At 43.5% G+C, this 17273-nt stretch overlaps 1 protein-coding gene across 1 annotated transcript in view; it reads right to left on the bottom strand.

Annotated features, from left to right (window-relative positions):
* Positions 1-12283: 12283 nt before the first annotated feature.
* Positions 12284-17273, bottom strand: part of SMPDL3B (sphingomyelin phosphodiesterase acid like 3B) — a 25525-nt gene continuing 20535 nt past the window's right edge. Inside the window, exon 8 of the mRNA XM_018566887.1 lies at positions 12284-12668. Within this exon, the coding sequence (XP_018422389.1) occupies positions 12303-12668 (366 nt within the window). The 3' untranslated portion in view covers positions 12284-12302. The remainder of the gene's footprint in view (positions 12669-17273) is intronic.

Raw genomic sequence — 17273 nt, 5'->3', positions numbered from 1 at the left:
ACATGGATGTGCTATATATACATACCTATATTTTAATTAAAAAAAACAAAAACGACGGGAATGTATCAAAAGTGGAACAGAAAGAATCTGGAACAGCTGTGCATGGCAACCAATCGGCTTCTCTCTTTCATTTTCAAAGCTTAACTAAACAACCTGAAGACAGAAGCTGATTGGTTACTGTGGACAGCTGCTCCAGATCTTATCTGCTCCAGTTTCGATAAATGACTCCTACCGTATTTGCATACACATCTCAAGTGCACTTTTGCTGACAGGACACCCAGATCTCTTAACTGTCCCTAATTTGGAGAGACATAGGAGTTGATTGACTAAAAGCAAATAAAACATTTTTTTCTTTTAATACTCACCTGATCCATCGACAAGCCCAGCTTCCCGTCTCCCCCGCTGTCAGAAGCTGCCTACAGAGCGTGCTGGTTACTACTTAAACCGGCGCGCGCTGTGTGCAGCTCCTGAGAAGATACGCTATTAGCGTAGCGGGAGTGATGCAAAACGCGCAGCCGGCTTCCTCGCTATGCTAATAGCGTATCTTCTCAGAAGCTGCACACAGCGCACCGGTTTAAGTAGTAAAAAGCACACGCTGTATGCAGTTTTGACAGCATGGGAGATGGGAGGCTGTGCTTGTCGGTGGATCCAGGGATCAAGTGAGTATTAAAAAAGAAATGTTTTATTTTATGTTCCCTTGACATAATTTGTCAGGGGATGGTCTCCTCAATCCGGGGACTGCCCCAAAAAATCGGGGATAATTGTAGGGCTGCAACAACTAATCGACTAAGTCGATTATAATCCATGATTGAAAAAGTTGCCAACGTTTTCAATCATGGATTATCGGCATTCGATTAGTTGTCCCTGTTCACGGCTCCACACATGCTGCCTGCCGCACACCTTCTCCTCGCCTCACGCCTGCCGCTGCCAGACCCGCCCGCCTGTATCCACGCTCCACACGCCGCACCTCACTCAGCGCCCGCCCACATCCACGATCGACACGGGGAGAAGAAGAAGTAAGGAGGAGCAGGCGTGGGGGGATGACCACCGCCGCCGACACACAGGCCTGATCTCAGAAACAAGTTGCTGGAAGACTGCTCAGGTAAGCCTGCACTTTCCCCCACATGGTGCTCTATAATGTATTGCTGGGATGGTGGGATTTGTATTCCTCTATACCTGAGGGTACATTGTGCTGTATATTATACCATCACCTATAGAGAACTACAAATCCCAGCAAAACATTATACACTATTTGTATGGGATTTGTTGTACTCCTCTATTGCTGATGGTACATTGTGCTGTGCTGTATATTATACAGAGCAATGTACCATCAGCAATAGAGGAATACAAATCCCAGCAATACATTATACACTGCATGTATAATGTACTATTGCTGGGATTTGTTGTACTCCTCTATAGCTGGTGGTATTCCGCATTGCGCTGCATAATGTACTATTGCTGGGATTTGTTGTACGCCTCTATAGCTGGTGGTATTCTGCATTGCACTGTATATAATGTACTATTGCTGGGATTTGTTGTACTCCTCTATAGCTGGTGGTATTCTGCATTGCGCTGCATAGAGGACTACAAATCTCATCAATAATACATTATACAGCACAATGTGGAATACCACCAGCTATAGAGGAGTACAACAAATCCCAGCAATAGTACATTATACAGCGCAATGCGGAATACTGCCAGCTATAATGTACTATTGCTGGGATTAGTAGTCCTCTATAACTGGTGCCCATTCTGAACCGGTTAATCGAACTCAATAATCGGCTAATTAATCGATTTTGAAAATAATCGTTAGCTGCAGCTCTAGATGAATGGTCACTCTACACCAGGGATCCCCCACTAACCACGAGGGAGCCTCCACTGGCCACCACAGAGGCCCCACTACCCACCAGGGAGCTACCACAGAGCCACCACTAATTATTAGGGAGCCACCACAGATCCCGCACTGACCACCTGACAGTCCGCATTGGCCACATGAGAACCTAATTAGGGAGCCGCCTCTGCTGCACATACACGCACCCGTGAAACTCTCTGCACTCCTGGTGAGAGCCCGCACAACCATCCTGAGACCCTGGAGACATCGGACGGTGAACCCAGAGCAACAGAGTATGTAGCTTCATATTATTCTGCATTGCTGTAATATGTTTTGCTGGGATTTGTAGCTCTCTATAGCTGATGCTGTTCTTCATTGCTGTATAATGGTATTGCTGGGAATTGTAGTTCTCTATAACTGTTGGTAGTCATTATTGCTGGGATTTATAGTCCTCTATAGCTGATGGTATTCTGCATTGTTGTGTAATGTATTGCTTGGAATTGTAGTTCTCTATAGCCACTGCCATTCTGCAATGCTGTACAATGTATTTCTGAGCTTTATAGTCCTCTACAGCTGGTGGTATTATTGTACATTGCTGTATAATGTGCTGAGATTTGTAGTCCCTCTAAAGCTTGGAGTTAGTGGCAGAACTACCAACGTCGCAGCAGTCGTACACGCGCACAGGACTGACGAGGCATCCCTACACTATGAGTATGATATAATTTTCCTCAATCCATAAATTTCTCTACCGCGTCTCTTCCAGGTGCGTATGTCATGAAGAAAGGGGGTCATGAAAACAGCTGATTCGGATGACTCGGCCCCACTGGAAGTGACACAGTCGAGAAAATTTATAGGATCGAGAAAAATTATAGAACACTGACTTTGACACTATCCAGTCCCTCCCACCGCTCACAGCCCAGAAGCATGGACAGGTCTACAGTTGGGGAGAGTACCTAAGTACCGGACATGGAACGGAGTAAGGCCATAACCATGTAGGGAGCCCAGTGGGAGGAGAGCACCATCCTTCAACCAGTCCCTTTCATGGACTTACTAGGAGTCCTCACATCACCCGACCATTCACACTACCTTACATGGATGGCAAAAGTGGCAGACAGGGGCGGGGAGAAGGCGGGGGAAGAGGCAGAGCGGGAGGGGGGCAAAGTTGCTGCACCATGGGGCTCTGGGTTGTACTTGCCCCTTGGGCTAAAAGATGCCAGTCAGCCCCTGGATTGCAGCAAGCATCTTAAAGTGACACTAAACTCAGGAGTTATCTCTTATAAATGCATTCAAGTACCTTAACTATTAACAAAAATGTATCTTATTTGTGTATCACTCGGCTGTAGATCCTCAAATCATCTCTGAATTGGTGCTGACACTGTCCTTCCTTCTGGAGGGTGGCCACTTTTGTTATTTAAAGTGTTGGACTGCGGAACCTGCGTCAAAAAACGTTTACTCTGCAGGCCTTTGAGGAATAAGGTATTTTCTGGGTGCCATCATTAAGAGTGCCAGAGGCAGCAAGAACCCTCGCAGCAAAGAAGCCTAAGTCTAAGTCTGGGAAAGCTCACCCTTTCCTTGAAGTTAGGTCAAATCCTTTTTGTTACTCCATGTCAAGTAATCCCAAGTTCTAACCCAAGCCTGGCTTCCAGTCCATTGGCAAGACTTGCAGCTCCAAGCCTGTCAAGCCTTTATAAGGCAGCTTCCCCATTTTCCAAAGTAGGTGAAACATCTATTCACCATTACAGACACTTGAACAGTCTCCATTTCTAAAACTGGTTTTCCAGTGTCTACAAGCTAGAGGTTTGCTCCGAGCCCTCTCCTTGGTTCATAACTTCCAACCTTTTGTGTCACTGCACAGACTAGAATATATCCACCCTAGTCTTCTGGATCAGGGGGTCACTTCTTTGCTTGGAATCCTCTGGACTTTCAGTTTATGGCCCTGCCATTACGCTTCTCTTTGCACCTTGGGTACGAGCATTGCTGGGCTCTCGCAGGCATTCCCATTGTGGGGTATCTAGGTGAACTCCTACTGAGGAATCAGTCAAAACAGGTAGGCCTGACCATCCAGACCTTGCAGAGTTTCGGATGGAGCCTGAACCTTCAGAAATCAGCGCTGAAACCTACATCACTTTGAGTAATCTGGGTTTAAGCCTGGACAGAGATCTTTTTTTCCCCCAGACATACTTCAAACCCTCCCTTTCCCAGACACTTCAGTATAGGAGTCACCCGACTCTTAACCTTTGGAAGAGAGTCTGGGGGCTGATGATAGCTGCTTTTGTGGCAGTACCATTTGCCTAGTTACCTTCTCCAAGGTTGGAGAAGGTAACTAGGCCTGAAGTCTACAGAGGCCAGATGTGGACCCAGGTGGGGTCTGGAACTGTCTGGGATGGAGAGCCAGAGGAGCCCTTTGTCTGCTGGAGGTGACGGGGTGGCATTGACCTCAGGAACAAGTCTGGTGTCTCTCCCAGGGATGATCTCAAGAATATCCTCTAACCCATTTTGTAAAGCGCTGCACAAACTGTTGGAGCTATATAAATCCTGTATAATAATAATGACCAGCTGTGGTTCTATTACACAGTGTCATCCTCAACTAAAGTATTCCTGCACTGTGGAAGTTGGAAGGGATTGGTGAGTCTAGAATCTATTTTGTCCATGGATGTCTGTAACCCTATATCCTCTCTCCCAGTTTTGGCTGTTCTACAATAAAGCATTAAAAAAAGTAGTTAAAGTGACATGCGCCCAATTTACTGTTCATATCCCACAATCCGGCTAAGGATACATCCCTGAGATTAAAATGTCAGCCCTCCCTGCTTCTGGGGTTGAGGGGGGCACTACAATAATTTTGCTAATTTAGTGTTTTGCTGGAGTTTTGCCTGCAGAGTGAGCTTTGGTTTAAAATTGCTGAGAGATAGACCACAAGATATGTGCTTTACAATAAAGATATGGCAGATGAAACAGAAAGTAAAGGGAGTGGAGCAAAACAGGGTAAAAGATCAGTACTTAGAGCGGTAGCAGAATCAACTTGTGCAATGAAGCTAAATTGTTTCTGGTCTCTCTGTAGTTCACCTTTGAAAGTGAGAGTAAATGATTTTCAAGTCTATGGGGGTGATTTACTAACCTAAACACACGCACGCACCAGGTGCGTGTGATTTTCACACAGCAAAACGTATTTATCAACCAAAAAGTCTCTAAAAGCATATCTCCACTAATGCCATATATGGAAAAATCATGCACATGATGCATATATAATGCTGCTTCACAGTTTAGACAAAAATGGTTAGCTCATGCATTTACATTCCTGCATTCATCAACGCAAGCAACACAACATAGAGCTAATTTACACAACATCACCTTGCAATTCATGCACAACACACCTGCTGGGTGTGTACACACTACAAAGGTGTCTAGATTCCACCAATAGATCATGCTGGGAGGGAACACACTACAGTGCACATAGCGGTGCCTTCCCCGCTCCAGATTTCCTTTGAATGGGTGTTGAGCTCCCACCGGACATTAGCCTGCATTCTATGCCACCTAGTCTTCAGTGATTTAGCTGAAAAACCCAAACATTATGGGGTTACAACAACATTTTCTTGTTTGTTTTTTTTTTCCTTGTCACGTTCCTTGCTACTGGCCATTCATATGCTTCCATTTTCCATGGGAAAATCTAGGGTCTATTATATAGTGCAAGCAATTTACAAGGCAATCTGGTCAAACATGCAGAAAATTGTGATGCCAGCTCCTACAGAGGCAAGGTAGAAGGAATTGTGAATTTATTTTAGAAGAGATGCAATTTCTCTCTCTGGGAACAATAAATGGAAAGATCCAAGTAATGAAGCTACCAGGTAGTGGGAACTATAGGAAATCTTTTTCAGTGGTTCTTCTGACCATTTGTAGATGCAGACTACTGCTTCAGTTACATTGATGCTGGGTCTTTTGGAAGCAGTAGCAGCTCCTCTAAATGTAATAATTCCAAAATGGGCGAAAAATGATGGTATAACCAACTAAGTATTCCATACGACAGACCATTGCATAGGACCACAGAATCAGTGTACCCCTTCATAGTCCGCAGGGGGGATGAGACATCATTTTTCAGATTTTTTAGATTTTATTAATAATAATGACTGGAATTTAAAATTCTCTTACCAGTATGTTAGGAATATGATCAATTTTTTGGACTCAACAATTTATGTGAAAAAGGGAAAAATACCAAAGAGGCACTTTGAGAAACTGAAGTTAACACTATAGCTCCTATAACAGTTGCTATCATTTTGGCTGCAGAACATCACCGAAGGTCACTTAATAAAAGTAACGAGAAATTGTAACTCCTTGACTGATTATTTTACAGACTAAAATGACCACAGAGAGATTTCAACACAAAGGATATGATGCTGGGAGTCTGGAGATTCAAATAGTTGCACCTGTGAAAAGAGAATTAGTGAAGGAGGAGATGGGGATGAAGGCTAGAGAGGGGAGGATTGGGTATTTATAACAGATTTTTTTTCATGCAATATAAACAAATTGAGAGTATTCTTAAAGATGATTGGCCTATCTAAACTAAATATTTTTTTTAATATATTGCAGGTTGTCAGTCCTTAAAGAAGAACTCCAGGGAAAAGTGTTATCAATCTCTGCAGTGGGGCTTCCCTCGCACTGCAAGGGTTAACTGCATGTTTTTCTCTAGGTGCTAGAAGTTATACTCACCCGAACTGCCCAGCTGACTCCCCACTTCTCCGGTCACTGAATCGCATCTCCTCCTCTTCTTAACAGATGGACTGTTCCTCAGCATCCTCACGTCTATACACTTGTATACAGTGTGACGACACAAGGATTCTTAGACTGCTGCAGAGGAGGGGGAAAAAGGCTCTAGGGACCTGGTCTATAAACTAGCTGGCTGGAATGATCGGTTGAGAATATTTTTCCCCGGAGTACTTTTTTTTTCCACAAAAAGTTTTGTTTTTTTATTGAGCATAGTAAAACATACAAAATATGTCCGGTCGCTCCAGAATAGGTTACAAAGTACATACGTTCATAACATGCTTGATATCGAAGCTCGCTTGAACATATTATAAGGTATGTGCTCGGAGAAAGGTCCGACATGTGTGAAAGCGTCGTGTAAAACTACAACCCAGCACACAAAGGTAGGCTTGTGGCGAAGCTTGTGCTTCTGGGGAAGGCGTAGTAACTGAAGTTGAATATCAGTAAGTATTGAATTGATAGCAAGAAGGAAGAAGGGAAAGGAAGCCAGGAGGCACAGAGTAAAAGACACTAGGTGTGAAGGAATGAAAGGTTGTCTCATGCTAGTTGAAAGATGTTGGGGTCCATGTCTGGAAGTGCAAGTTCGCACCACGGTGGCCAAACCTTCTTAAATTTGGCGTAGGAGTCCGATAGTATGCTAGACAATTGTTCATTGATAAAGAAACCCTGCATACGTTGTTTGAATTCCCCTTAGGGTATCATTTGTTTTTTCAATGAATGGGCTATTGTTTGCTTTGCAGCTAAGAAGACAAAATCTACTAATTTCTGTTGAGAACAGTGGAGTTGTGGAATCTTGAGATGCAGTAGGGCGTGCCAGGGGTCTCTGCGAACCGTAATGTCAAATAAGGAGGAGATACGTTTACAGACCTTCGACCAGAATCTGATTGCTGAAGGACAGGACCACCATATATGCATAACATTACCTTCTGAAGTGCAACCTTGAAAGCAGTTTTTGGGATAGGATGGGAGGGCCCGAGCTATTCTGGCAGGAACTAGGTACCATTTTAGGAGAACTTTATATGCTGATTCTTGGGACAGGTTATTGCGTGAGCATTTGGAGATGGACAACCATATAGAGGCCCAGTCTTCTGGAGACTTGGTAGAACCCAGGTCTTCCTGCCATTTGGCTCCCGGAGTTCTTCTTTAAGTGTGATGTCTTCATTATTTTTAAAGGCGAACTACATTTTCTACAAGCACAGAAAAGTACCTGTTAACCATGCCAGAAATTGTGTCCTTGTAACTTCCTGTGGACTGAACTGAGATCTCAAACACTATAACCAATTTTCTCAGCTTCAGTATCTTCTGTGAACTACAAAGCAAATCCCACCTGTGTAATGTAAATGAATTGAGGAGAAAGTGTTTTGCAGTCCTAATTGGGAGAGCAGCCTAGGGTTACAACATTGCTTCTCCATAGATACAGTACAGTGAGAGAGCGTTGCCATCCTAAGACAGAAGGTGTTTGACTGGCTGGATCACCATGTGAAAAAGAAGGGGGAAAAATCCTGAATAAAGAAAATGAGTCCAGCTACCACATCTAAGGATTGGTAAATTGCAATGCAGTATATTTATGGTTTTTTTTGTTTTAGATAAGCTTCACAGCGAATGCGGTGCGTTCCAGAGCGGTAGCTACTGGAACGCACCGCGATCCCTCACAAAACTTCCCCCTGCGTTCTGGGGCGTGGCAGTGCATTGAATTCAATGGCACCGCTTCCACGCCTCCCTGCCCCGAGTGCGATCAGACGCGTGGCAAAACTTTGCCTGAGTTCTGTTCCACTGCAAACGCAAAAAATAGAGCTTGCTCAAAACCAAAGTTGTGACACATTCTGGTATATTTGTGGACCTTTACCCATATCTTTAAAATAACAACAAACACACCTTCAGAAATTTTTACTTATGACAATATACAAATACATACTTCTAGATAATTGCAGGCTTTGTTTTCTTTGCATACCTTATTTCTCTTTTCTTCCCCAGTCTTCTGACCGTGGCCATGTTTACTAAGGGCAGATTACTAGCTCTCCTATTACTTCTTGGATTTCTGGCACATGTGACTAGGACATGTGATCATGCATATCATCTCAGTTGAGGAAAATGCCTTTCACTGAGATGAGATTTCCCAGCAATGCTCTCCTGATGGCAAGGCAATCCCAGTGTGCATTGCATTGGCAAACTGAAGTCATTTGCACTTTCAAAGCAGGAAGTGAATGCTCTGCATGTGTAAGTATTTCTAAATCACAGCATTTTACACCTGACATGTCTATGTTATTATTAATCATCATACATAGAGGGATGCATTGGTAGAATTTGATTTTTGCGTGTAAAGGTCCGCTTTAAGACACACCATGACTGGATTTCTTAAGAAAGTATATGAACTCTGGTTGTACGATTGTTGATCAGGACAAGGCATGAGCTCTTCACATTTGTTGTGCAAGATGTGCTGTCACTCAGAGTGCTCGTCTCAGAAGAACTAGGAAAGCAATGCCGTTTGCTGTCCCGATGATATTGCGAGAACAGAAGGATCACGTAACAGGCTGTTACTTCTGTCTGACTAATGTCTCTGTTTTCTCTGACAAAAATAAGAACTCAATTGAGTACCCCAATCTGCCTTCAGCCAGAAGACCAGTGCCACATGATGGCAGTCTTCCAGTACCAAAGCTACCACATAAATGGAGCTTTACAAAAATAGACAAAAATGATGGAAAGGTTGAAAATGCAGCAATGCACCAATCAGGTACAATGATCTGGATGTTAAGTCGGGCAAGTCTGGCAAGCCTCATCTCATAACACAGTCAGAATTAAACAACCTGGTCAGAGACTTTGGTTTGTCAAAATTAAAAAGAAGAACTACTAGAAACAAGGCAGTGTTTACTTTTACCAGGTATGACAATTCCTGTCTTTCAATGGCACCAATATGATTTATAAAAGTTTCTTTGCACAGGTGGACAATCTCATTTTCTGTACCGAAATTCATTGACGGTTTGTTCACAGCTTTGGGTTGTGAGCATAAACCACTAGAATGGCGTCTCTTTATTGATTTATCAATATTAAGCCTCAAAGCTGTCTTGTTATACAATGGCAATGTACACCCTTCAATACCTGTTGGCTATGATGCAAACATGAAGGAAACATATGAAAACATGGAACTGCTGTTGAAGCATATTCAGTACACTAAGTACAACTAGAATATCTGTAGAGATCTAAAGGTAGTTGCCCTGCTGCTTGGAATGTAGCTTGGAAGTACCATTGTTTTATCTCCGAATGGGACAGCCGTGTAAAAAAAAGTCACATTACATTAAAAAGGAATGGCCACTCCAAGAGAATTTGGTTCCAGGACAGAAAAATGTGGCACATAAACCACTTGTTGAACTATAAAAGATATTTTTGCCTTCGCTTAACATAAAACACGGACCGATGAAACATTTTGTAAAAGTGGTGACCAACGAAGGGTAAGGTTTTCGTTATTTGTGGCAGATGTTCCCAAGGATAACTGATGCCAGGATTAAGCAAGGTATTTTCATTGGTCCACATATCAGATACACCATCAATGATAATCTTCAAAGATCTGTTAGTGGGGCCAGAGAAAAATCGCCTGGAAAGCATTCAAGTATGTCGTTGAGAATTTTCCTGGCAACTACAGAGCACCACACTACATTCAGATGGTTACAAGACCACGAAGTGCAGCATGTCACTGAAGATTTACTTTCTGCATTCACACTTGAAAATCTAGGTGCAGTCATTGATGAACATGGTGAACGGTTTCAGTAGGACATTGCCAAAATAGAAACATGATATCATGGCAACTGGAATCCATCATTGGATCATTTCGATCATATTGGAATCCATCATTGTTGGTTGACTATTGTTGGACACTGCAATAAGATGCACCAGACACTGGAGTACAAACACAAATCAACAGCAAAAAACTTTGTCCTCTTCAACTTGTGCTATGTATCGGAAAATATGCATTACACAAGGGCGAGTCACAAATTATCTGCACTCCGGTTATATTCAAACTTCTGTTGGCCGTCTTATCAGCGCTTTCCGTTCAAAGCTACGGTCTCACCAGTCACTGCTGTGTAGGTGTGAACGGGTTACGTCAGTTCATTTGTAACTGCGGTGTGAGAAAAAATGGATGCCCCACTTGTTTTTTTTAAGGTCCGTGATGCGTGCATTGAAGACAAACTTCACCCCTGTGAACAAAAAAAAGTGAACCGTGAAATCACAGCACACTAAAAAAAGCGCGCAAGGTGCTTTGGTCCTCCTCCGAAGAGGAAGGGTCTCAAATTCCTGAACCCCTCGTGGCACAAGGCTCCTGACAGGTGCAAGGACAACTCAGGTTTAAATATAGGGACACATTCTGTCCTTAAATAAAAGTAAATAAGAAAGGAAAAGCTTGCCTATCCTGCCGCTTGTGCTGCCAAATGCTAGTCCATAGTAGAGAAATTCCTGTCTATAGATTCTTCAAGAAATAAACATTTCAAGGAGTGTAGATCTCCTGGTTCCCCGCTGCTTTCAGTGGTTCTGCCTGCCAAACTCTTAGTAGCCACTGTTTCCTGCAGTGACATTGATTTCAGTGGGAGGAACCACTGAGTGCAGTGTGGAATCCTGAAGCACTAGTTTCTGAAGACACTTTAGAGGACAATCCTTCTTCAATGGAGCAGCATTTAGTGGTTTGGGCGGCAAGAGAGGTGAACATTATCTTATTTTTACTGGGGCAATGTTAATTATGGACCCACCCCAGCCTGTGACTGAACAGTGAAAGGCGAAGCAGCTGAAAGCTGCTGGAATCGAGCTTTAACAGATTAATTGGTGGTCTTTTATATCTGCCCTAAGTTTAGCTTTGACAAGTAATGGTTCCATTTCTGGCCTCTATCAGTTTCATGTATGAAAAGGTGAACTTTATTGGTGTAATCTGTAGCTTGTGGGATGGAGCTCTGCCAGTTTTTGTTTTTCATCATTTCCTGTAGATGTTATTATATGATGCAATTAATCTTCCCCTATCTTTTGTAGAAATAAACATCCTTTATTCCTTTCTCCTCCTGCCTGCTGCACCTCACTATATTTTAATAATAAAAGTTACAATTAACTGAATTACAAAACACAGATTTGACAACATACAATGATAATCTGCATTTTATTTTTGTTATATTAACACATTGTTGTTTTCAATATAGACATAAACGGTAAATTCCTGACACACAAACCATCATTATTTTATACCAGAATGGGTCTCACTTTTATGTCAAATAAAATGTGCTTTTTGTTTGTCAATTTAGATACATATGGTGCTGAAGATTGTTCTTACTGGGGAACTCCATCTTAAAAGTTAACCCTTGCATTGGTGCTACCCCCACACTGCAAGGGTTAACTGCTTGTTTTTGTCTACGGGAATAAAGAAGGAATACTCACTGAAACATCGATCCCACCGGGCTGCTTGACCGGTCCGTGCAGCCTCTTCTCCCCTGGGCTCCAGTGGTCTAAGGACTCCTGAGTCATCACATTTAATACAGGTCTATTAGACGTGAGGACGCCAAGGGATGTACCACAGAGGGGGAGTGAGGTGAGCAGTCACTGCCACAGGATCAAGGATCGGGTGAGTATTTCCTCTTTATACGGTCCTCTAGACATAAACAAGCAGGGTGCAGGGGTAGCTTCACTGCAAGAGTTAGCCTTTAAAAATCCCAAAGATCTTCTTTAAATATTATGCTTCATACAATTATTTTAAATTCAGTCCATAAATAAGCAACACAGCCAACATCACAGTGGTATGATAGGCAGGCTTAAAAGCTAAGATTCCATTTTTTAAACATGTAGCATACTTTGTAAAGTCGACTTCACGGATAGCACATACATGATCAATTTTACAGGAGTGGTCGCAGTCTTCTAGATCATAGCTGACTGAGTTATACTCATAGTACTTTTGTAGAAAGCAAGGCTCAGTAGATATTTTCTGCAGTACACTGTGCATAGACTGTGGAGATCCGTCTGGCACCTGAAATGCTTCTGTAAGGCGGTATTCCTTCTCCCACCTCGGTGACTCTTTATTGGCATAGGTAAGGTTCAAGTAGTAAGTGACCATGTCCTGGAAAAAGCAATATGTGGTATTAATATGTATGGGAATGAAATCTGAAATGGAGCAGGAATCAGTATTTCTTAATACAAGAAATACATGCCCTAATAAGTGTCTTATAGTTGAACTCTAAGCAGATATAAAATGACACAAAGTAGTTCTATAATCATGAATACACAATTATTTGTATTTTGCAATGCAATCAGTACCGGAATTTGACCTGGTTTTAGCCTCTTGTACTCCTTGCACAGGAGGGTTGGAGTGTGAGAGAAAGAAGGAGCACAAGCAGGGCCGGTGCTAGACTATTTTGCACCATAGGCAAGACCAGCTACTTGCACCCTCCTGTGGCACAACCCCCAATCCCAGGCCCCCCCCCCTGTGCAGCCCCATTCTCCTGCGGGTTAGCTTCTGCAGGTGACTGGTGGATGTAATTTAATTTGAAATAGCCAATAGCAGACTGGCTATTGAAACCCCACCCACTGAGCAGAGGAGCGAACCTGAGAGAGAAAGTTGTCTCTCAGTTTCGCTCCTATGCTCAGTGGGTGGGTGCAATACCCAGCCTGCTATTGGCTTTTGCAATTTAAAATAGACTAGGGGAGCTGTGGGGGGTGAATGGTCAAGGCTGCGCCCTAGGTAGCAGTGCGCCCTAGGAGGCTGCCTAGTTTGCCTAGTGGCACCACCGGCCCTGAGCACAAGCAGCCAATCCGTGCTGCTTTTCGTTTCCACTCACAGGCTGCGACCCGGGCTCAGAAAGTGGGTGGAATGATGCTGGCTATCAGACTGAGGACATCAAGTGGCAGAAAAAAAAGTACTGCACGTGAAATCTCTGGATTGAAGGTGACTATTGCAGCAATCTCTGGTTTTGTTATTTTACCTTTTAATGGAATATTCATTTTTATCTTATTTTGATTGGAGTTCTGATTTAAGTATTTTGATGACACAACTTTGCTGTAATTCTCTTCCAGACTACCTGGGTTATCGCAGTAGTGCCTTACAGTTGCTCCAAATCAGCAGCAATGCGAGTTGTATTGCTCCCTGCACAGACTTATACCTCAAATCAACCCACTGCGCTTAATGAAAACACTCAGGAATGGGTCATCTCCACTCTTAAGCTGTTATAGTAGTGGAGACTTACTTTTTGGGAATCATTTGTCAGCTATTTTCTTGTATTCTCTCCCAGTCAGCGCAAAATGGTCAGCCTGGAAGGCCCCTAATGGAGATTGACCTGTTAGTGAGCTCAATCCAGTTAACTGACATTAGCTCCGGGGGGGGAAGGAAAACGCTGAATTAAAAAAAACCTTTAGAAATATTTCATGTATTTTTGATAACAACACTGAGCCGAAGTGGGGGATAGGACAGTCTTTCAGCCGGACACTATTAAGGGTGGAGATTTACTGCAAATGGCCACTGGTGATTAGAGATGACATCCGGGACAACCTGAACATAGCTCAGGTGACCTAGAATGGCCAATAACGGGGGTTCATTATGTGCCAGCCCCCTCATTATAGAAGGCAGGGTTCCCAATAGCCATCTTGTCAGTGTGTTTTACAGCATAATCATCTAGCCCCATAAAGCCTGTCTGACAGGGCTCCCCCTTCCCAATGTAAGCCCAGAAATGTACTTGCAGATCCCTGAACACCATTCCTTCTCCCCTGAGTAAAAGCCCCATTAAAACCCAAGGGAGAATCTGCAGCGCTGCTACAACATGACAAAACCTCTCTGATCTGACACTGTGGTCTCTGGACGCATCCTATACATGTCCCATATGGATTTTACATTGTGCCCACAGTGGCTCCCGCTCCCCTGCACATAGTACTCCTGACAATAGGCAAAAGGTATCTCAGGGGGCTCAAAGCCCACACCAGAGACAGAGCAGTGAAACAGGGTACTCATGCCTTAGGAAGCCCTGCCAGCCTATACCTGCTGCTTCTTTGTACCCATCAGCTTGTCCGCACTGCACCACAGCCCTTTGCCAGCTTTGACTTTCTGCTCCTCTACACCATCAATGTATACAGTATACAGCCAGTCCCTGTTGTGCCACAGCACTCTGCCAGCTTCAACCTGCTGCCTTTTTTTTTTTATATATACATATCAAGGTATGCAGCTAGTTACCACTGTTTCACAGCCCTCTGTCAGCTTCAAACTGCTGTTTTTCTTTAGCCAGACCCTGCTGTGTCATCACACTCTGCCTGCTGCTTCTCCTTAACCACCTATGCATGTGTACAAGTTATCAACGGGCATGAGAGCTATTCACGTCATCGTGCTTGCCTCTCAAACACCATGCCTTTGTCTTGCAACCAGCAAATATTTCCAGGTTTAGCTCCATTGAGTCCACTTCTCTACTGCCACCTACTGGCAGGACATTGCATGCATTTCTGGGTTTCAGTGCAGAGGAGACCCTGGCATGACAATGTCACTCACTTCTCTCTTGCACTAGTTTTTGTAATACAGCAGGGCACTCCTGCTGATCTATTAAGGCCTGGGTTTAGTACAGGAGGGATTCCTGTACTGTTCATCAGCGGCCCTGCCTGCAGGACAAAGCGGTGGTCAGGCTGCACCATCGAAACGCATTGCACATGCGCCTTGCCTTTTCTTTCTGAGAGTGGATGTGCTATATAGCCAGAGAATGCATGGGGTGTAGCTGAATGGGTAACAAGGTTTTCCTCCTCTTTCTCCTCCCAGGTGCACAGCAGACATTTGCCTGCAGCTGCTGCAAATGTGCCCTCTTCTTCTTCTTCTTCTTCTTCTTCCTCCTCTCATGCTAATCCTGAAATAGATGGAGGAATTAGCAGAATTGTTTTAGCACACCATCAGTCACTTGCTGCAGAAGGCATAGAAGTAAACAAGAAAATGCGCAGTTCAGGCGGTAGGCAGCTATGCGGTCAGTAAACAGGCAAAGGTCAGTCCAGGCAGAAATGTGGTAAAAAAAAAGAGGCAAAGGTCAGTATACAGGCAAAGCAATTACTGGCAATGGCAGCTAGTGAGACACATGGGAAAACACAAGCACCAGGCACAGGGCCTGTAAGTTTGTAATCTGGAGCTGACAGCAACAGAAGTAATGGGAGGCACTGCAGGGAGGAGTATACAGAAGGTACTTACTGGCATGAGGACACTAAGAGTCATAGCCACGGCAAATGCCAACATATTGGAAGACGCAGTAAATGGGAGCAGGAAGGAGGAGCCCAAGATGCGGCAGCCTTGCCTCGGCAACAAGAGACAGTCGCAGTGTGTCAGGAAGTGATCTGAATGGTTTAAAGCACAACAGAGGAGCTCGGGGACACTGGATAGATCAGGTAAGCCTTATAGTATCCAGGGTCAGAACCAGGTATTGTGTGCCCACGGGGAAATGCAGTGAGCATTGATGTGTTGAAAAGCTGAGGACATGCAAGTACGCATCCTTGATGTCCACAGAGGCCAGCTAATCTCTTTGGCGGAAGGAGGCTGTGACCAAACTGTTGGACTCCATGCAGATTTTTGCATTGGAATGAAGACATTGAGCACCTTGCGATCCAGAATGGGGCAGACGTCCTTTTGCTTTGGGAACGGTGAACAGATTCAGGTAAAAACCTTGAAACCTTTCCATTTGAGGAACAGAAATGACTCCTTGACCAAGGAGGTCTGCCAAGGCAGCCTGGACATCTACTAGTCACTGTGGAAAGGTTGGACAATTGCACAACAGGAAGATGGGTGGAGGCAGAGTTTTCAACTCTGGCTTGTTGCCCTTAGACACCGCATCTTTTACCATGCATTCCAAGCCCCCTATGCAATAGCAATTAAATTAAGTGTAAAAAAAATTTAATTAATTTACAAAAAATTAAAGTCACATATAGGAAAAAAAAACCATGAAATGTTTTCTTCAAGGTCCCCTGCCCCCACGTACATGCACAAACGTAAACACGCTTTGTGTGCGCCTACGTGTAAAAACCATGATTGCGTCCCACATATTATATATTACCGTGAACATTCGAGCAATAAATCTAGGACCATAAATCATTGTTAACACTAAATTGATGAGCAGTAAAAACTTTAACAGCATCGCTTATGGGCAGTTTTGGGTACAGTAGTTTTAAGATTTCGTAGGCGCACACAATTTTAAGGCTAGACCTGTTTGTTGGCCATTTACCTGACGTGACCCCATCTTTCATATTTTACAAAAAAACTGGGTAATAATAAATGTTTTAGAACATAGGGAAAACTGTTTTTTTTTCCCCAACATTTTTGGTACTTTGATTTATATATTGAAGAAAAAAAAAAACCCAGTGGTGAGTAATAGATACGTGCATGGCCGAAAATTTTGTTTAATTTTTGTTTCAAATTTTTTATTTTTTCCACCCGAACTTAGGATCCATTTCATATTCATTATTCAGAATTCAGATCGACCCAAAGTTTTCATTTTTGGATTAATGCAAATCTATTTTGATGGAGTTCAGTATGTTGTTAAACGTGAAAATCAAAACAGCGTGGGGTCTCCCCAAATTCATACCCGACCCTTTAGGTCTGGTAAGAATTTTAGAGAGGACCCCATGCCAAAAAAAAATAAAAAAACAGCATGGGGTTCCCCCCAAATTCCTTTACCAGACTCTTTATCCGAGCAGTGGCCCAGCAGAGCAGGAAAGG

This window comes from Nanorana parkeri, unplaced genomic scaffold, assembly GCF_000935625.1.
Source record: "Nanorana parkeri isolate BGI_ZX_2015 unplaced genomic scaffold, ASM93562v1 scaffold986, whole genome shotgun sequence".
NCBI lineage: Eukaryota > Metazoa > Chordata > Amphibia > Anura > Dicroglossidae > Nanorana > Nanorana parkeri.
This window is presented reverse-complemented; position numbering and strand designations above follow the sequence as displayed.